General features: G+C 40.4%; 1 protein-coding gene across 1 annotated transcript; it reads right to left on the reverse strand.

The window, feature by feature from the left end:
- Window positions 1-890: 890 nt before the first annotated feature.
- On the reverse strand, window positions 891-20,592 carry TBC1D9B (TBC1 domain family, member 9B (with GRAM domain)). The gene is made up of 23 exons (XM_009892626.1): window positions 20,583-20,592; window positions 19,581-19,691; window positions 16,474-16,592; window positions 15,196-15,424; window positions 14,319-14,577; window positions 13,456-13,663; window positions 13,114-13,326; window positions 12,789-12,950; window positions 12,023-12,173; window positions 11,415-11,629; window positions 10,568-10,685; window positions 9,569-9,854; window positions 8,766-8,895; window positions 7,496-7,594; window positions 6,617-6,685; window positions 5,229-5,469; window positions 4,799-4,864; window positions 4,573-4,644; window positions 4,112-4,162; window positions 3,318-3,326; window positions 2,987-3,034; window positions 2,431-2,537; window positions 891-1,583 (listed from the first exon to the last, which is right to left on the reverse strand). The coding sequence occupies exons 1-23, from the start codon at window positions 20,590-20,592 to the stop codon at window positions 891-893; spliced, it is 3,666 nt and encodes a 1,221-aa protein (XP_009890928.1).
- Window positions 20,593-21,856: the final 1,264 nt, after the last annotated feature.

Below are 21,856 nucleotides of genomic sequence, written 5' to 3' on the forward strand. Positions count from 1 at the left end.
CAACAGGGAGAGTCCAGCAGACCAGTGTGCCACTGTCCTGTAACAGAGGCTGATTCACCGACTTCTAATTTAGGAACATATTCCCTCATTACAACCATTGTGAGCCCGCTGATTGACTTAATATTACTTCTGCACTGAAGTCAAAGAGCTTGTGGCTTCCCAGACCAAATAAAAACAATGGCTTTCAAAGAACTAGAAAAGCAAATGCTAGAAAACCAGGTTTGAGTGCTGAAGGAGAAAAAAAAAAAAAAAAAAGGTGGTCATACACTACGAAAATGCCAAATCACATCTGAAAAAAACCTGCAGATCTGAGAAATGTCTGTGTTTAGACCTCAGGGTGCTGGGAGCAGTGGGGCACATTTGCATTATAGCTGCTGAGTCACAGAAGAGCATTGAAGAACTTACAAGACTATTTATAGGTCAGGGTCCTACAGCACTTGACTACACTGCATTAGCTCTCAGACTGCAGCCAGAGGCGAACGTGGTTTCAAGCCAGGCTGCATCTGCTGTGCAAGTTACCTGGGAACCTACAGCAAACAAGGGCAGGCAAGGAGCAGTTACTGTCTGAAATAAAACTTCATTAAAATAAAAGATAGCAAAAGGCAGACATGCATAATTTATGGTGGTAATTCTATATGTCAGGGGCTATTAGGTTCTAATGGCTCGAGAATGTAAATCTAATTCTGTCAGCCAGAGTAGCCAAAGAAGCACCTACACAAAACAGTCACTGTCAGAAGCCCCTTATTGATTGGAATCTATTGTAAATGGTGTAGTTACTGGTCTCTGATTAAACAAAAAAATACCCCAAATACAAAATACCAAACCATCCTGCCATCTGCCACTCTATCTCCCTGTTTTATCTCCCGAAGACAATTCCTGCTTTCTTGAGTTCACCCTGACACGGAGGAAAGTTCATAGTCACTGGATGAACTGAACTGCCTCTCGACCTTCTTCTGATCTTTGATCTTTTGCAGAATGTTGACTTTTTTCTCAAAGTAGTTTACAAGGGCTGTTTCCGTCAGCATAGAAGCTAAGATCTGCTCAAAGGAGATAGACCAGTCTGTATCAATAGTACTACCGTACCTGGCAGCTGAACTACTGACTTCGCAACCGACCAGGACCGTGTCATCTGCAATGTCTTCACACTGCAGGGAGCCTGTGCTGACCATGGAGTAGGAAGACATGGACATATCATCTTTGGTTTCATCATCTGATAGCAGCTGTAAAGGAGAGCCTTGTCCTTCCCCTGACCCATCTCCTAGAGTTTGGTTCTCCTGCTGTGTTTTTTCAGCCTGAGCATCTCCACAGGTTTTGTCTTCGTGGTCAGTTTGTGGTTGCTGCTCCACTGCTGAATTTTGACTCTGTTCAGATGTTGGTGACTCCTCTTCACTCACAGGATCTTGGCTATTGTTTGCTTTGCAGTCCTCAGACTTCCTCACGGGCCTGTTGGAAAATTTTTTCCCAACCTCCCCAATTCGCAGGAGGAGACTGGCTACAGTGGCAATTGCATGGTACAGCTCTTGCTCCACCGGGTCCTCACTGAACATGTTGTAAAGGGTCTTGCATAACTCTATGAATTGTTCCTTTAAAAGACAAAGACCAAAAAAAAAAATCATACTTCAGGCTGAAAAAAGTCGACAGTGGCAGATCACAGAATATCTCAAGTTGGAAGCGACCCATAAGGATCACCGAGTCCAACTCCCTGCTCCTCACAGCGTCATCCAGATACTCTGTGAGATGAAGCAACAGGCACCATCTTGACCGACTCCTTGTTTATCTGCCTCTCCACCATGGAAGTGGCAACTTACTGTACTGATTCAGAACAGTCCAACTGCAAACTCTGCTGTAGGGGCTACATTCAGACACAGCTAGCAATTTAATAGTGGTGGGTTTTTTTCCTGACAGATGAACAGAGTACTCACATATTCACAGCTGAGAAAACCTAAAGTTTTACTTTTGCTCTGCTACTCTCTTGCAGTCAGCTTTTAAGCACTTCCGAACTGGTTTAAGTAGCACCCATCAAGGAAATCAGAGACAGAAAAGATCACACCGGTCATCAGACTCTCTTTCCTGTAACCACATACTTTGCTCTCCACCAAGCAGCTGTATCTCAAGGCAATGCAAAACCAAAAAAGCCAAACAAGTTTATATGACTGATGGCATATCTGAAACACAGATCACAGTTCTTATAGGAAAATTGGTCTGGGAGGCAGAGAGAATAAAATACATTTGATTGGTTGAAACAAAGTAGTTTGTCTATGTCCACTGAGGAATTCAACACAAACGTGTGGAATTAGAGGCTTCTAAACCTCACCAGACCAGAACAGCAGGGCAAGGACTGAGCATGCTGGTGAAATGGCTGCATGTACTGCTGAATTCCCCACTAAGCTGTCAGTCATCTAACTAGAAACGTTCACATTCGTTTCTTACCTGGCTCATTTTGGGGAGATCTTTAATGGTTTCTTTCTTGGACTCTTTTTCCTTGGCCCACATTCTTAGGTAGTATCTATAGTCCTGTGGACTGGTACCTTTCTCCTCTGCAAGGCAAGACCAAGCCACTAGTATCGGGTGGTTAATGGTTTCAGACTTAAAAAGTGAATGCTGTGCCAGCAAAAATTATACTGGAAGCAGGTTTTATTGACACTTCATGAAAGCATCTACCGGGAAGGCTACACTGTTTTCTGCTGGTTTATCTGATCCAGCTCAGTAGAGCAAAAATTTTAACATTGCTGCATCAGCTTGACTTCTCATAAATGAACTCTATGAGTTGACAACTCACCAAACATGACTTACAAAAGTTATGATGTATGCAAAAGAGTCAGAGTAGTAAGGCAGTAAGAGAGATTTATTTCCCAGCTCACATCTCACTTTACCTGTGTCCACAAGGGACACTTTGAAAGGTCTCCTTGATACAGCAAAGGACAATGAACAGTTCATAATATGAGAGAGGCAAGACTAGAATGTGGTCTATATATGACCGAATTACCTTTTTCTGGACCGTTCTCATTTCTCCTTCCTTTATCTTCTTGGGTTTCTAAAAAAATACAGGATTATAAAAGAATGATTAATAGCCGATTTTCAGCAGCACAACCCAGGAAGAACCTAAGACAACTCGTATACAAATTAAAATCATACAAGAATATATTTAATAGAAGTTAGATCTCACACTCCCACATCATGTTTGGAGGAGTGAACAGAACAGGATGGAAGCAAGAGGCTGATGGGATGAACTGGATAGAAAGCCACACTGAAGAAGTGGGTTGAAGAGCTGAAGTAGAGGACAGAACTGTTAAAAGGAAAGGGTGAAACACAGGTACGAAAGACAGCTAAGCAATGGGATGGCTTAAAGGCAAAGAAGTTCAGTTATCCAAAGCAAGATAATGAATGGAAAAAAACCAAACCACCGCTGAGCACATATGTGACTAATATCTACACTCACCATTATTCACTGACTGAACTGACACTTTGGGAGTAATTTGCAGATTAGGTAACTTCATGAACTTCACTTCTGGTTCCCTATACTGTTGCTAGACTTTATACAAAATCTTGGCTCAACTCAGACTGCTACATTAGCCATCTAGCACCAAATAGCACAAATACTTACTCGCATTTTTTTTTTGAGCATTCTATGTTCTGGTAAACATTTAGCACAAATGACATAATTTGACCTCTTATTTGACAATCTCTAAAATTATATTTTAAGAAATACAGTAAATTAGTCTACTAACAGTTTTGCAATTCAATGGCATGCATCCTTATCCCTTTAAATTAGAAGACTGTGAAGGAGGCACAGGTATCATCGACCCAGGCCAGCAAGCCTAGCAGCCCCTCCCCTCTGCTCTAAGCATATTTCTCTCCTGGCAGTTTCTAGGGTGAGATAAACCCTGCTGAAAGAAGCCAGACAAAACCTATTTTGACCAAGGTTGAAACTCAATAGGTAGAATATACTGAAAGATATCTAATTACTTATAGCACTTTATTCATAGTGGGAGAGTCACGAGAGAGGAGCAGCAGCAACAACTTCAGAGTATTTAAAACGGCACATTGGTGCCGACAGATGATATCAGCATTATAGCCACGCTCAATGCATGCACATAATCCATGGACTGACCTTGAGACTCACAGTGCAGGCAGAAATCCAGCTCTGAGACAAAAGGAGATACTTGAGCAGCAGAAAAAGAGGTTGAGGGGACAATATCCCAGATAAAACAGAAGAAAAGGCCAGACATGACAGACACAGAGAAGGAAACAAAAACAAGAAGAGAGACAATGAGACTTGCATGAAAAACCTCAATCATGGTGGGAGACAGGGGCTGGTAAAAGCACACTGCTCTGCCTCAGCAGTCTGTAACTGTGCTTCAGAGGGGTCCTGCATGAAATGGGTGCTGAGCAGTTTAAGCTCCAAACTTCCTTCCCATCATGCAACAAAGACAGCGAACTCAAACACACTGGCCATCTTAACATACTGGCACCACGAGACCATGCCTTGCAAAATATCACTATTCGCAGCACATGGATCTGTGCCGCAACTCCTGCCTACGCTGAGAGGTAAAGGCAGCAGTGTTGGATTACCTTCTGTTGTAACATCCTCTGTGAAATAACTTGTGGCCTCCAAAGCAGACTCTGTCTCCTCTGGATTCAGAGCTGTATTTACAGAGAAGGAAAGGTTAAGATGTCTAAGATAACTGAACACTGGTAACACCCACTTCATTAGCGAAATTCATGAGGCATCCCTTTTCAATTGCATGTTAGAACAGACCATGCTCAATAGTAGCAATATATAAAAGCAATCACTCACCTGGAGGCAGATGCAGTTTGTAAAGTACTTTGAGTTTTTCAGTGAGGTCACCATGGTACATTCCACCTGAGAAGAAAAAAAGACAGTTAAGAAAATAGCAATCAGGATAAAGAATCACACTCAGCTCACAGGCTCCAAATAGAATGAGTTCACATGCAATGAGGAAACGCTAACTGCACAAAGCCCCGTGCAGAAACAGTAAAGAAATCTACAGCAAAGCTGCATCTTGTTCGTTTGCCACCTATCATTTCCCAACACGGGAGAGTGCCTGGCAGCAAAAAGGCATCTTTTGTTCTGCCTAAGACTCCCTGTAAAGCTGTCGCTCTCCCCTCACGATAGTGCAAACATCACTATCTCCTATTAGTTCTCTGCTTGGAAAGGCCAGAAACAATTTTTGCAATGTTCCATCATTTCCAAAAACACCACTTACTCATCCCTGTCACAAACTCCTTGAAGTTAATGAGAGAATCCCTGTTCTCATCCAGAAGCCGGAACAAACGCCCTGCTAGCACAGGCGTATGTGCACCACAGGACCAGGGGGTCAAACTGATGAACAGCTCTTTGAACTGCTCCATATCTATGCGATACTGCTCCAGGTAGGGTAAACTCTGATCTCGGCGGGCAGCTGCAGCACGATTGTTTCCCCAGTAACAGCTCATCAGATACTTTGCCTTTGGAGAGAAAGGATTAATAGGTCAGATTATACTACACTACAACAACCCACAGGAACGGAGACTTTGTTATAGCTCAAGAATAGCACTGAGTAAGCAGAGAAGAGACATTTCAGCACACACTGTTTATCTCCCCCATAATTCCTAGTGTTACTTCACTACAAAATAATACGAAATGAAGGACGAGACAGGGATTTCACAAAAAGCAGAAAGAACAATCTTAAGTGAAAAATACAAAAAACATGATTTCAGGTTTGAATGAAATGACACTCAGGCTTTACTGCAAAGGGAACATGCAAGTTTTAGAACTAAGTCTCCCTTTTGGAGTCTACAGCACAATGCAACTGAGTTTGCAGTCAGTTTGCAAAACTCATTGTCAATACTTCTCAATACAGAAGATTGAGATACCACATAAAAAGAACGTTGTAAACATGGGTGACAGAAACAAAGTTAAATGAAACAATGCAAGTAGTAAAATTGTTGACCAAGAGGCTAATAACAAAAATGTCTGATACAACCCGGGATCTTATCATTAGGTAATTACTGGGGAGAAAAATTGTCTAGCTTTAATAATTTCATCACAGTGTGACAAAGAGGTCAATTCAGTCATGAGGAAATAATCTGGAATCTGTTTTTTTCTGCAACAAGGTATTTAAACAGATAGCTGGGATTGTTGCCTCTGTTCAAAGTCTTACTGGACTTGGTGAAAGCAGTTGGGTAATATCACTCTGAAAAAAATACATACACTGACAAATAGAGACAAAGCACTTAAGTAATTTTTTTCACAATTACAGAGCAAGTCAATGGCAAACTTGAGAAGAAAAATTGAAGTACAATCAATTCTAGCTCCCTGTTTTAAGTGCTAAGTTACATTCCTTTCCATTGACTCCATGATCTCTTTCTGAATTAGTATCACTCAAATACTATGAATGTATTTTGGCCATCTTTGGAAAAAAAAAATAAAATAAAATCAATTAGATAGTAATAGGGCCAGTCTCACTGGCACCATGTATACCCATGCATTATGGAACACCACATCTGTTTCTGGTAGGTCGGATTAATAATCAAAGCAAAGTCATTGCTTCCCTTTCAACTTATTTTGTTCTCTATGTGGCACAACACGTTCTCCCTTACTCTAGCTTCTTACCTTGAACACTACATACAGCTCTTCTAGTTCTTCAATAGAGAAACCAATGTCACTAGACACAGCTCGGACCTATAGTTAGGGAGAATAGAGTGAACAATTTATTTCAAAGCTAGAATAATCAAATATGACTCACTGAAAAATCTGTGTAACACAGAAGATAAGAAAACAAGTGCAAAGAGATATGACACAGGACAGGAGGGAATATATAAACATTCTAATACCTCCCATTGCTATGATTACAGGTCAGGAAGACAGTTTCTAGTCAAGCATAAACTGCTGACATTTTGACCAGTGAGCAAAAATTACTGCGCTTATTTCCTGTTTGTGCAGACCTGGCTGTGCAGCCTGTGTTGTCCCTCCCTCTTGTTTTTATCTTCAGATGTTTGACTCAGATGCATCGAAAAACAACAGTGAAAGAAACATGCAAATGAGTGTATCCACCTAGGGCATGGGAGATAATTGCAACAGATACAGACACTTCCCTTTGTAAAATTCCCTAATGCACTAGCATACTCTCTAAATGGCAGGAAAATCTGCTAGCTAGTTTTTCTCAAAGATTCCAGGCAAACAGTGAAAAAGACAGCACTAGGCAGTGGAGACTATTACAAGGCCTACATGTGGTTTTTATCTCCCTCCATGCCTCATATCTCAATCATGCCCTAGCACTTCAATCCATTTCATTAGATTAACTAGAACCACGGGAAGAAGAAAACTGAAAATCCATTATTCCAGCCAGTAAATCCACTTTTGACATGATCTGCAATTCTTTAAGTCACTTAAAACTGGGTCTGCTACATCACAAACCTTCCAGATGCTCACAGCAAAACACATTCCATTAATATGCCACTTGGTAGCTCATTCAATCTGGGAGTCACATACCACGCTCTTCTTCGCTGTATCCTCCAGGGACTGGATCACTTTCAGCCTTTGTTTAAAACGCATTTGTTCAATGTCATCTGCCTTCAAATTGCTAAATTTCTACAAGTAAGGAAGCAGATCAGGTCAACATTATCTCCTAAAGAAAGAGCAACCCCTGTTCACTTACATGTTCTTCAACAAGCGTACTTTCCCCTCAGAGATGATCTAAAACCCCTAGAAGCCTTTTAACAGCAGCAAAAAGATGAGAAAAAACTTGAGCTCTATTCCCTACTCACCCCTGTCCTGCAAGAGAAGTCATTCAGAATTCACAAGAAATCCAACATCAGAGCTTTCTAAAGAACAGCTGAAAAAGCACTGACAGAAATACAGATCCTGTACTGTGGCAGCGATAAGAGAATAGACAGGCTGTCATTCCTTCCAGCCCTGTTTTTTAATAGGGCCCACATGAGATTCAGCTAGAAACACCAAAGTTAACAGGCTTTTCTACTGACTAGGTCAGACAAGTAAGATGAATTGGGCAATGCTCTTTTACAAAAGAAACTGAGAACAAACAGAGATGGCAGATTTGAAGACATAAACACAATACCCAGCAAAATGATAGCTGCCTGACTGTAAGCAGCTGGAAGGGGGACAGGATGAGGAACAGGAATTAAAAAGGGAAATGAATCCACGTGTACCACAGTGTAGCAGAGAACTGTCAGACACCAGTTCTCTTGCCTGTGTTCTCTCTATCACTCAGACAAATTTCTTATGAGTTTGTTCTCAGTATGAATAATGAGGTACACCTCCACCAGCGCAGAGGTATTTCACCAGCATTGGCACCATTCTTGAGTCACCTTCCTATTACTGTAATGTGGATCCCAGAATTAGATTCCTGTGTACATGAGCTGAGATGCTCCTGTGTTTCTGCAGTCTACCTCACAATTTTTAGCCTGAATTTCCCTCCCCAACTCCCTAGAACCGACAATCCTCACATACAAGTAAGAACAGAGACTATTTTGGCAAAGCAGGAAGAAATCTTTCGTCTGTAATGTTTACCTACTTGCAGTCTTCGGTTTAGTCCCCACTAGTGTTGGGGAGACTCTCTGTAATATACAATAGCCAACAGTGTCAGGCTCTACTGATACCAAACAGGAGGATTAATGGCTTGGGACTGCATTCTTTGAGCACCTCAAGCTATGAACACTGTTAAAATTCTGGCTGCACAAAATGTAAAACTGGATGTTAGTAGAGAAAAACCTCTTGGGCAAAAACTAAGCCAGAACCTTACCTCATAGGATGTTTTGATGAGCTCAAAGATGTCGATTTCAAGTGGCGGGTCATCTCCACTCGTCAATAAGGCGTGCAAGTGGGGAATAGGGGGAGAGACGCTCTGTCTGTTAACTACATTGTCCAAGTATCTGTGGGGAAAAAACAGAACAGATGCAAGACTCCAGGATTAGTGTCCAGGAAAATATCTTAAACAACATCACTCCCAACTCTTAGTAGCATTAATCTAAATATGTAGGAAAATTTAATTTTATGTGGGAAAATTTAATTGCTAACCTGCAATGCCACCCTCAATGTACGTGAAGTAAAGCTGATTTTCATCCTATTTTGGGGGTATCTACTCTTTTTAAAGTGGGCTTCTAGTAGTAAGCTGAAGATCTTGCTGCACATAGAAGAGATTCACATTTCAAACAAGAAAATCTTACATTTACTAGACTTGGGAGATATCTGCTTGATAAAGTTTTATGTTTCTAGAAGGCAATTCCTTCCAGGATCTGTTCTTAATAGTAGATCAGAATCCTTCTGTGAATTTCAGTTAAACAACCCTTCAGAGTTCAAATTCAAACTGAGAAGAAGGAGCGCATTATGCTGCAAAGCAAATAATTCCGGAAATACGGGATTCTACCATACTTAAGCCAAAAATTAATTCAGCTGTTGCTGAAAGCAATAGCAAATCTCTCTGGAGCTCCCATTGAGTCCTAGAGTTTTATCTGTGACCTGCTACGTAATGGAATTAGGTAGGAGATATGATGACTAAAAGAGTACTGTTAATATTCAGTTATAAATAAGAACAATGAATGGTACCTGCCCAGAATAGTCATGGCTTCACCTTCATCACAGCACTGTAACAACTTCTCCATGTTGGCATCAAGTATGGCCAATGACACCTGCAAAATAAACTTGATTCCCTCGTAGAAAAAACAGTCAACAATGACCACAGCGCTCTCAAAGGGCATGACGCTGAGAAAGAGCGTGAGGAACCAGGAAAGGGATATGGTGGAAATCACTCCTAGGTCTTGCATCTTTTCTGACAGCTGTGGTAGATATTCTCGTGTAAGTTCTTCAAAGATGCCTTGGTCCACCAATGCACCTGGGTAAACAAACAAAAACAATGGTAGAACTCAAATTGGTGGTACCATGGTACTATACTCAATAATAAATTATTAAACAAAATAGTGTGAGTTCACTTTAATTTCATATAAGCCTCTTAACATCAGAACTAAAATTAACACATTTATTTAAATTTGTTCCCCCTTCTCAATAAAACAACAAATGTAGATAGAGACTATTCCTATACTGCAGAGCACGCAGCAGCAGAATCTCTCATTGATCTATTCATTTTCCCTGAAAGGAGGGGTGGAAGATTACTGATATTATAATATTTACATCAAACTATACTCTTTATACAGACCAACTTTAAAAGCCCATGAAGTGGTGCTTTCACTAACCTTTCCCGTAAGCCTATTCCAAAGACTTAATGCATCATTCAGATGGGTAAAAATAACCCAATAATATTCTTCTAGATATGCCTCCTTACTGCTAATGGTCCCTTCTGCAACCAATTTTTAGTGACTTCATCTTCCTTGTCACTACAAGGTAGTACTACTACCTTGGCAGCCTGCAGTGTCTCTCTTTCTATGTCTCCATCACACACCTGCAACTTTAAAAGGAACAGGGTTGTGCTCCCTCATCTGTAAAATGCATCACATTTAATTCACTCTGAACAACAAAACGTTCCTGAGAGATGCTGGTGCAACTGTAGCTGAACATCTAGGCTCCAGCATGAATTTGACAAAGACTCACCCACTACTCTTGTGTTGTAGTAATCTGGCAACATCCGCTCACATAAAGCCACTAGGAGCCAGAAAGCCTCTTCCTCATTGCAGTATAGCAACAGTACCGACGTAACAATGTTCATGGCCTACGAGCCCGCAGAGTTGGATATGCAGATAGAGGAGAAAAACTTGAAGATGTTCATGAAAGCTGTCATTACAGATCAGCTAAATTTAAAAAGCGTGAATACAGTAAAACTGTCACTGAGTCACATCTATTTCCAGCTTTTACTGGTATCCAAGTCAATAGATGACCTTGAGCCAATTTACCTTCCTGTTTCAGTTCCTCTGTTTGTGAGGAACAATAATATAACCACTTTTTGTCAACCGCTTTTGTTAATCAATGTGACTAAGTATAATTTTCAAAGTTAAAGCTTTGTAACACTTTGGTCATAACAGAACAACATAATGAGAATCTCTAATAGCACAGCAGTACACAAAATGAAACTGAATTTTCTACCAACCTGTTTCACAAACCAGCAACTGGCTTTATTTTAAATATACTGCCCATGTGCATCATCACTTATTTGATTTAATTGCTATTTTTAATGAAACCAGAAGATGTTTTTGCTGGACTGGGGAAAGCTCTAGCAGGAAAACTAGTAAAAGACTATAATTACACCTAACAGAAATGTGCAAAGTCTATTTAAATGCTGTATCCAAAGGATAGTTAAGAGATCTTGCAATGTTACAACTTCTTTCCTACTCTCATACCACCACATGGACAGCATGAAGGAAAACTTTGAAACCGAACAAAAAACTGCAGAAAAAGTCCAAGTCACCATGTAGGACTAGCAAGTCTAAGGCTTCTTTCTTACCTGACAGTACCCAATTGTTGGATTTCTGAATGCGTAAGCTGTTAAGACTCTCCGGAGGGCAGCAATTCCCAGCTCATTTTGGAAGGCAGGATGTTCTGGCATAGAACGGTGCAGATCTCTCTCAATCTCCTCTGTAGCAAGATTGTACTTCCCCATCGACTTTTCCACAAGGTCTGCATAGTAACCAGGATGAGTCACCATCTCATTCCAAGCCCCTGTAACAACAAACAAATAAATACTGCTTCACCTCTTGGAATACAGATTTTATGCCCACAGTTTCAGAGAAGAGGCAGCCAGGAAGCACTACGTGAACTCATCAACTACAAACAGACATAAAAGTATACTAATAAACTCATTGTTAAATCATCATCTAGGTCCCAACACTGAAATGCAGACCAAGGAGGCCAAAGAGCTACTACGCTTATAAAGAAAGTAAATCTCAGGAATGCAATCACTGCATTTTAGGCAAAAACACCATGAAGTATCATTCAGGTGGAGTTAACCTGTGATTAATTTCTTCTGAGATGAGCTGAGTTACACCTTTTCCTTTGAGATGTGCATAAATCTTATTCCTGCTAGCTGTCAAACTACCTAGCACAACCTCCTACCTGAGAAAAGGAGCCACAGCTCTCCACGAAGATTCTCTGGGATTCCTTTTTGCACAAGCTCCCTAGTCTTGGCAGTGCGATACATACACATCCCTCGCCCATATTCAAAGAAATGAATGTTCCAAGACTCTTCCTTCATCTTCTCCTTTGCCTGCACAAGAACAAATACGGCCATTTTAGGAGATCAGTGCATTTTTATGTTTGTAAGACAAGTAATTTCTGGGTGTACTCAGGCCTACACTTCACAAGAGAAATGCATTGTGACATTTGAAGCCTTTCTTCTTCCTGTTGAATAAAAGGGTGTATGCTAATCTACGCTGTTTCAAATCAGTCCTGACCTAGCTTAAAGTCGGGTCTTTACAACGCTAACATGGGCTGTGCAATGGCATTACACCTTGCAAATCTCCACATAAACGCAAGAGCAGAACCATGGTCTAAGACAATTAACTAGCAAGCAGAGATACTAGTTCTCTGCTTCACTGATGTGAAGAAAAGTAGTTCTTCACAAATATTAATTTACATCCCAGAAGCACAGGAACACTGATTTCACAGCCTCTAGTCAAGCATCTCAGGTAGCTCAGTACTGATACAGTAAACTGACAGTCAGGTTACATCTCTGCAGCGCTATCATTATGACAGACACAGCAGTGATACTGCAGGACTGACCCGGGAAAAAATGCGTTTTCAGTCTTAGAGCAGAATAGGAAATCTGCAACCTACTGCAAACTACTTAGAGTTAATTATTTTCAGTTAAAATATTATTCACCCCTTTGGGTCCCAAGAGCTCCTCGGAATTTCTTCTGAAGAGTTTGAGCAGTCCCTGAGAGGCTGTTGGCACTTCCCCGGCGCAGAAGTTGACAGGTCGATTGCTGAGAGCAGACGTGGGGCTAGCTGCAAGTGGGCTGCTGGAAGGCAACTCTGGAACCTCCTGAACAACAGAACGTAAAGCATCTGAGCTCAGGCAGCCTCCCTCCTCTGCTAACCGTCTAACAAAGAGACATCATTCCCTGGTAACGAGCACTGTTAACGCACTGTAAGGAGCATTACTCTGGAAAGTTGATAAATGCTCCTCCCAGCTATTTCCTTAGTACCTCGCAACCAGGATCAGCCAAATTCCACTTCCATTCCCTGTCGCTGCTGCATGATTTCTTGGATGGCGTTCTCTGCAAGAAGTCAGAGATTCTCTGTACCAAGAAATCTCGGTCTTTCAGATTGGCAAAGAAGAAGGTCATTTTACTTTTAGTGCTGATGGACAGAGGGCTGGGCAAGACACTGGAACTATCTGCTTTCTCAACTATTGTCACCTAGAAGACAAAGATAAGGGCCATTTGGATCTAGCAGATTCTCCATTATCTATAAAGCACTGCACGAAAGCTAGAAGCACACAAAAGACAAGAGAGGCCTGCAGTACTATACAGCTGAGAAATCCCCACCTCCCTGAGAGGAATGATGAGATGGCAGGCCTCCTCTGCCTTGCTGGCGAAACAGATATAATTGTTGGAAACAAACATCTGGCCAGGAATATGCATCTTGTTGAATGGTGTCCACAAGGTACAGTCTGTATGTCCATCCAGGCATTCATCCTTGGGCAACCGGAAAGTGGCACGGTAGCACTCATTTTTGGCTCGAGCATCCAGGTCTCTGGGGAAAAGTAAAGAATCATCCCCAGAGGTTTTTTCTCATTTGAAAAACTCACTCAAACGCTAATGTTAAGTGTTCATTCTAATCACAACCTTCAGACTGTGCTGTGTATTCTTAGTATTCATTTCTCTAACTGAGATGCCACCCCTTATCTGACTCCTCTTTCAGCCTTCAGACATGCTTCACTGACAAGGTATGTCCTGCAATACAAGATAAAATATGCAAGTGTATCTGCGAAACTTAAATGCTACATCAGATTCTGAAACTGCAGAGAACAGTCCCCAGTGGGAGGATTTATTACAATACAAATTTCTATTACTTTTTATAAATATTCAACTTCATACAAAATGGCTGATGTAATTTTCTTCTTTCGCACTTCTTTTTTAAAGCAGGATTTTCTACCGTTTCTAGTTGAAAATTCCTTCTGACAGTGCCTAGTCATGCATGAGAAAGACACGAGGGTGTGTGTGTGAATTCAGTATCAATTCAGGATGGAAAAAAAAAAATAATAGGCAGACAGCTAATGACTGAAATAAGTGACGCAGCCCCTAGAGTGAAAAAACCCCAGTGGTACCTGGGAGATACACAGTAATGCAGGTTTATTATTACAATCCCCTATTATCTGTCTTCTCTTCTCACTGCTGGAAACATATACCTTTTTAATGCAGAGATGTTCTTAAGAGGCTTCCTAGGCTTTGGGAGGGACTTGTCCTGTAGGAAGCTCTCATTATCCAACAGCTGCCGCATAGCAATGTTAGCCAGCTGCTCCATCAGCTTGAATGTCTCGTTGATGTTGAGAAACATGGAAAAATAAAGTTCATTGTCCCTTGTGCTTACTTTAATGCACTCAGGGAACAGCAGTGTAGCATTTTTTTCTAGCTGGGTTACATCCACCCACTGGATCACCAGTGTAACTGGGGAAAAAAAGTTCAAGAAAACTACTATTAGAATTTGAGGCAAAACAACAATTACAAACAAGTCTCAAGCAACAAGTAAGATCTCGGTGTAGCAGCAATTTTTCCCTCTTCTTTTCTTCATACTTTTACTGGGTTCTTCAAAAATACTTGGAAATAATCTTTGGGATTAACTATACTAGAAAGAACACAGTTCCAAAAGGACCATCTCCCATCCAGTAAATGCTTTCAACTACAATTACTCAAGTTTTCATTCCTTCTTTCCAACAAACTAACTTTTGACTCACGAGTTCAAGCTTTGTAAATACTGGGTCTGGGTGATGGTTCCAAATAAAATTAACCAAAGAAAAAATATTGCTTGGTTCTCTAATCCAGTTAAAGTAAAACTTCAGGTGTACTTAACTTGAGAAATGTTTTGAAAAAATGACTCCAGCAATCAGCCTAAACACCACTGAAGTGCCTATGAGTGCAAGGACTGGTCTATGTGTTGAGCTAGAGCTCAACGGATTCCTAAATGGAAAGAAACTGTCAGCTTAAAAAAACTTCACACAAAAGATCAATTGCATCAAAAAGATCATGGGAAATGGCAGAAAAACAACTAGCAGGCTTATAACTCACCCTCTTTGCCCAGCAGGAAGGAGTAGAAACAGAGGTGATTGACAGTGAGGTACAGCCAACCCTGCCTGGGCACGCGCCCCTTCCAATAGCTGCAGGAATAGTAATTGACCAATTTCTCCACCTCGGGCATCCCAAACTGCTTCCGCATCTTCAGTTCAGCCTCTTTGAATTTACCTGGATCCTCTTCACTCTGGGGCTGCTCGTTCTTGTTCTCTTCAGCAATAATTCCCTAAAAGGATATGGGAGGAGAGAGAGAAGAAATGGAAGGGAACATGCCTGCTGACAGACATAATATACAGCAAAAGGTCACAGCAGCAATCCGGAAGGCAGAAAGAAGAAATACGACACAGCAGTTATCATTTCGCCTGTCATGGTAGAGAAACAGCAAAGACATGTAGAAAGAGCATTCAGATAGTCGGGGAGTCTATGATCTGGGATCTACTCCTGAACACATGCAGCAAGCATTCATATTTAACGTTTGACTGAGTTTCTCTCAGCTGGCCTGGTAACGCTTTGAACACCCTGCAGGAGAACTGAAGTCTATTTTCACTTGAAAACATGCTTCTTCAACAGGAAGAAGATCATCTGCCAGGAAGGGCAGAACTCTGCAGTTTGTGACATCTTGACTGGCCAGAAGGAAAAACAAATAACCACAAGCTCTCTCAGACACACACACATACAGAAGATACAAAGAATCTGACTGCAGTACTGGAAAAGACTCAAATTGTTGCTGTGCAATAAAAAAACCTGCAAGTTTCTACTCTGGAGAATTTGTGGGCTGGGAATCTGAAGTGTCTTAACTGCGCAACAAGCAGAGACACCTGTCTGTCTCGGAAGTCAGTGGAAGTTGGGGTGCAGTGCCTTACAACCCAGATGAGATGGCTTCTAGACCACCGTGGCAGGGCAAGCACATTGCTTGCAAACTAGAATTCTCTCTCCCATATTTGCTGCTAGATGAACCCTCATTTAACATTCTCTTTGCATCAAAGTCATAATCTACAAAGATTTTAAAGAGACATTATATTTTACTTAGTCAGAACATCCTAAGCAGGCAGTTCCTCAACTTCTACTGCTCATAAACTTTTCCCCCCCAAATACATTTATCCAGTGCTACAGCTGTAACATGATGCTGATAATGCTGTATCCATTTCATGACCTAGGTATGTCTGAAAAGGGAGCAGAGAGAAGTTTTGCAACAGAGCTCTTGCTCCCTCCCTCCCAAGGGTAAAAAATTCTTGAAATATTTTATTTAAAATTAAAAAAATAAAATATACTTACGTGTATCTTGCCCTTGACAAAAGTGGTGATATCTTCTTCATTATCAAAGATGGAGAGAGTCTGCAGTAAGTTATTCTCCAGCCATTCCCAATGCTTTGTGATCTCTTTACGAGATGATCCTAAGTGAAGGGATAAAAGATGATGGGAAGAGCAAAGAAAATAAATTAGAACAAGGCCTTTTTTCCTCCAAGTTCACAGCAGGAAACTAATAATTGGCAAACAGTAATCAGGATAAATCAAACACACCAACTATATACATGTCAAGGATATTTTACGTACACCATATTGTGTTTCTAATGAAATGTCACCACTGCCACCAAGGAGAATCAGTACACTACCAAGACACCACCCTGTTTGCCAGTGCACACTCAACATAACTTTTTTTCCCCAAACAGAAAGCATTTTTATGTTCCAAACAAGATGCACTCTTTTAATTCCCATTATTCTAGAATAAAAATAATGAACTTTCAGAAGAACCTTTAAATTTCAGAACAGCTGAAGTCTTTACACCTTCAAAGAGGTTCAATTCTCCATGAACAATGGTCAGCAGAGAGCATACAATTCCAAAACAAAAAGCAACCAAAATATTCATGTGAGAAAGTTCTTCGCTTTCTTAAATAAACACGTCTCAGCAAAACTTATATCAGTTAGTTGTCTTAACCATACAGTCCACAAGAGTTCATAAAGGATAAGCTTCACTGTGTAACCAATGTAAAGAACTTTTCTACAGAAAATTGCCTTAGTTAGCTGCCATTAATTATTTAAAAGATTTGTGTTTACTAAAAGATTTTTTTCTCTGTCAATGGCTATCACTATAGTATCTTGTAGACAGAAAAAAATGCAGAAGAAATAAAACCAGCAATTCAATCTTTTTTTAACAAGATAATAAACATCATTAAATGCAGACAAAAAGAAATCTGTTTAAATGCACATCAAAGACACTTGTAAGTTTCTCTTTGCCAAATTTCAGTAAATTTATCTTCTGAAGTTTCATACAAAAGCAGTGGGATATCTAAAAATGTTAACAGCATGACTCCCACTACTCAATTTCTCTTCAAGTACATTAGACCCCTCCATGTGGTTAATGATGGAAAAGAAGAAAGCAGCCAACAACACAAGCGGTTCCCTAAAGCTACTGCTCTACCTTTCTTTTTTATGAGGCAGCTTCAGCAATGAAATAGTCTTCATGTATTTGTAGTAGGATACCTAACCACAAAATCCAACACCAGCTAATCTGTGGTTTCATAAGCAAAAATAACTCCAGGACCTGAAACCAAAAACTAGATGCAAGTAAGCTGTCTTGTCTCAAAGGACCGCAGGGCTATGAATCTGAGTTTGTGTGTACGGACCAATGGATTAGACAACAAATATTTTTTCTTTTGCCTCTGTGTATAAGTTTATGTGACATCTGCCCTAGCCATCTCACAATGTCTTTAAAGAATAAATGATATTGAGTAATACGAAATGGCGTATTTTAAGGGCACAGAATTATCGATTATAGGATGCTTTGGTTGTGGAAAAACCCCACACATCCAGCAACAATAGCAGGGAATAAAGTCTGTGTTCTGTTTTGTTTCATGAGCTGCATCGGTCACTAAGTGACAGCAGACAAATTACTGAAATAAGCCAGACCTCAATAATTGATGTCTTTCTAAGAACATTAGAATGACATACATCAAGGAGTAAAATTTTGCAATTCCTACAAAGAGAGTTGTAAGAACAAAGTGCCGAAAGCCCGAAGCTGCGTGCATGACCAGAATGCTGCCCACTAGTATTTACACGTGATAAGTTCTAAGTAAAAGACAGGCGTTTTTCCACTAGAGAGCCACACACATGTTATAACTTTAAGTGAATACCAGGACTTTTACTTTGACAGTAAAATAAGAACCAGATATGATTAAAAAAATACTTTGGATGAAGGCAATATATTTACACCAGTATAATAATTTATCAAATAATTTATTCCAAAACAGTTGTTATATAGCCCATCTCATTTTACTTACTGTGTTACTTAAAAGTAACTGAGATATAGAGAATATTGACAACAGCACTCCAGAAATTGTACAAAAATAACACATTCATTGAATGTCAATATACTATAAAATTTCAGATTTACACCGTATGGGGCCACTAAATAGTCTTCTTTCTTCTATGTAGTTTCTGGCCTGCCTTTTTTTTTTCCTGTCTTTTCTCTCTGCATCCTCCTTTCTCAAAAGGGAAACTGAGTATCTATGACACACAGCAATTTCTAAACCTCTCTTCTGCAGAATTTATGTAGCTCTGCAAGGAAGAATATTGTGTTGGTTGCCTGGGGAGAAGACGGGAACAGGGAAAACAAGACATCAACATCTGTGGGCTTTGCAAATGATTACTTCATGCTCAGATCTTATGTCTCAACCGCAAAGTGAGAAGTGAAGATTCTTATTATAAACAAAGTCAGTCTAACAAACACGCCTGAAGATATTTTCTCTTTAGCCACCAGTAGGACCTAAAGCCTTAATAAAAGTTCACCACCAGATATTTTAAGGTTGTACCATGGTATTCTAATACAGCAATTACACTTCACAAGCAAAAGAGGGCACAGATTAAAAAATATTATTGTAACATATTCTACAGATAGAGTATATTTATACATCTGTTACAAGCCAGAAATAGCAGAAAAAATTAAATTGGATCAAGACAGTAAAGAGATTCCCCAAAGAGTGTTTGGCACCTTTTATGACCTTATATGTTCCCATCTTGTACCATGTTCCTGGTAAGCAGGTTTTGGCACAACACTCATCATCCCACAGCAATCTTACCATCATGGTTTGATTCTCTGGACAATCTCACTATGACCTTGCAAACAGATACACCTTGGAAGAAAGAAAATTCTTAACATCTGCAGAAACAGAAGCTTTTACAGAGCCTTAAGTTCTTAAACTACAGTTTAAACACCACCAAGAAGCTTTGTGATTTCCAGCATCTTCCACTACCCCACCAGGAGCTCAAGAAAGTTTCCTGAGCAGACACAGAATATGCCTATCCGGGATAACTGATCATCTGAGCCAAACAGACAATACAGCAACACAAATCCAGCCCCTGACAAGAGCCACATCAATACATACCGCACGCCACTGCCCAATACACTTGAGAGTCCTGAGTCTGGTGCAGAATACGGTACGGGGCAACTCTGGCGCTGGAATCCAAAACCACATCTAATGTTCCCACAAGAAGACCTAGGAGGCAATGAAAGATAAATGAAAACAATGTAATACCAAAATGAAGAATGGGGTTAAGTAAAAATACAGGATCAACAGTACAGAAAAATGCCAATGTTCATATCATGTATGCTGTGATGGAAGAGTAACGGCACTTGGTTGAAAAAATCCAGTCACTACAAGCAAATTACCTATCAACCAACTACAGCCAATCCCACTGCTAATGGATGAAGTTTAGATGGCAATTAAATGTCTACTAAACCTCATTATAATCCTCTGCCTTCCTAGGAGAGTTTTATAATAAAAGTCAAATGTATTTCCCTCTGTGGGGTTTCCGTTGCCAATAGTGATTTTTAAGCCTACTAAACTAAAACACAGAAGAGTTTTCAACACTGTGTCCTTCAGCATCACCTATGCAAACAGTACGTAAGATAATTCATTCAAAATGCAATCAAATAGCTCTAGAAAAACTGGTACTCAGGTTTCAGTGACATTTCTAGAAGTACTTTGATTAAACAAAGAAAGAAGGCAGAGAATCAAAATTTGGTAATACAGAAGTTAAAGTATTTTTATACAATGTTAAATAAAAAAGCAGGCACCTCCAGAATAAATGTTGACAGCCACCAGACTTTGTAAAGCACATCCATTTATTTCAATGAAATCTCTTTACTGGATAAATCAAATATCTAAGATGATACTTTGTTATTCTAGATCATGTACTATAAGCATCTTTAATACAAACTAATTTTGCAACATCTTCATGATTAAAAGTTTTCTAACATTGGAACTTGGTGAAGGAACACGGTTGCTTCTCTGGATCGCCATTTGGGAGGCCCAGGCTCAATTCCCTGCTCTCCTCCCTATGGTCTGGGTGAGTCTGAGCAAAATCATCCATACCTCATTCATTACCATGAAACATGCTGCTTCCTCTCCCTTCTCTCTCTTGGCTACCCAAAAGCAAGTAACAGATTAGGAATATACCACTAAACATACTTCAAAAGAAGCGCCATCCATAGCAAGCTCATCTGGTAAACCTTAAAACAAATACATATGTATCCAGCACAGCGGGATCTGTTTCGCTCCAGGTTTCTTGTGCACGGTTTTAGGCAGAATATGGATTAAAAAGTCATTTTGAATACTTCCTACAACAACATCGAATGTGTCAAGTATTGACATATGGACCGGTGACAAGATATTTTTAAGAACTTCAGTACAACAGCAACGTAAACACCTTTCCAGCTTGGCTGAATACCTACATTCTAACCCTAAAATGTCAACTTGCAGTTGTGCAGCTCCTTAAGGAGGACACGTGGCTTTTAACACGTAGGAGCTCTGAAGAAGACTCTCTCCCTGAGCTAAACTCGCTCAAGAAGTAAACTGCCTAAAAGCTAAAACCATTTAAGAATAGACCAGTTTAAATGTTCCCAGAATAGCACCAGGTGTTATTTCTTCTTGTAAAAACCTAGGAAATTCCAGAATTATATGCCTACGTGCAAAATTACACAAGTAAATTATGTTACATAAAACCGAGCGATCCAAATAATTTTAAATATTGTGAAAAGATGAAATGTGCAAAGGATGTTTATCAGCTGCGTCATTTCCGTAGTTAGTATATTTGGTTAACAGGGCTAATACATAAAACTGGTTGTGCGTAATTCACTGATGTAAAAAAGAACATTTTTATTACTCACATCACTGTGTATGCGTTTTGCACATAAATGGGGTGTTTTAAAAGTGAAGGGATTTTTTGTCGTTGTTAACACCGTGCCTTGGTCACAGTTATGTTACGTTAACAGTTTCTGTCCCCAAACACGGCTGTCGGGCACACAGGGGTAGTTCTCACTGGGCTGCACCCACACAACTTCACACCCAGCCCAAGCACAGCTCAATTTTCATAGATATCAATTAAAAACTACGTCTTTCTTTCATCCTCTAAACCTTGAAAAGACACACACACACAAAAAAAAAACCCCACAAACAAACAACGAACCAACCCAAAACCCAAAGAAAACACCTCAAGGCAACGCGAGTGTGACAAAGAAGCCATTTTTTGACGAGGGAAGACGACCACCCCAGCCGCCCCCGTTGCAGTTATTCGCCCTCCCTGTGCAGCAGCACCGCTGGGGAGGCCGGACCGCAGCACCCCCCTCCCCGGTTCCCCGTCGTCCGTGTCCCCCCCCACC

Source organism: Charadrius vociferus, unplaced genomic scaffold (genome assembly GCF_000708025.1).
Source record: "Charadrius vociferus isolate BGI_N301 unplaced genomic scaffold, ASM70802v2 scaffold529, whole genome shotgun sequence".
Taxonomy (NCBI): Eukaryota; Metazoa; Chordata; class Aves; order Charadriiformes; family Charadriidae; genus Charadrius; species Charadrius vociferus.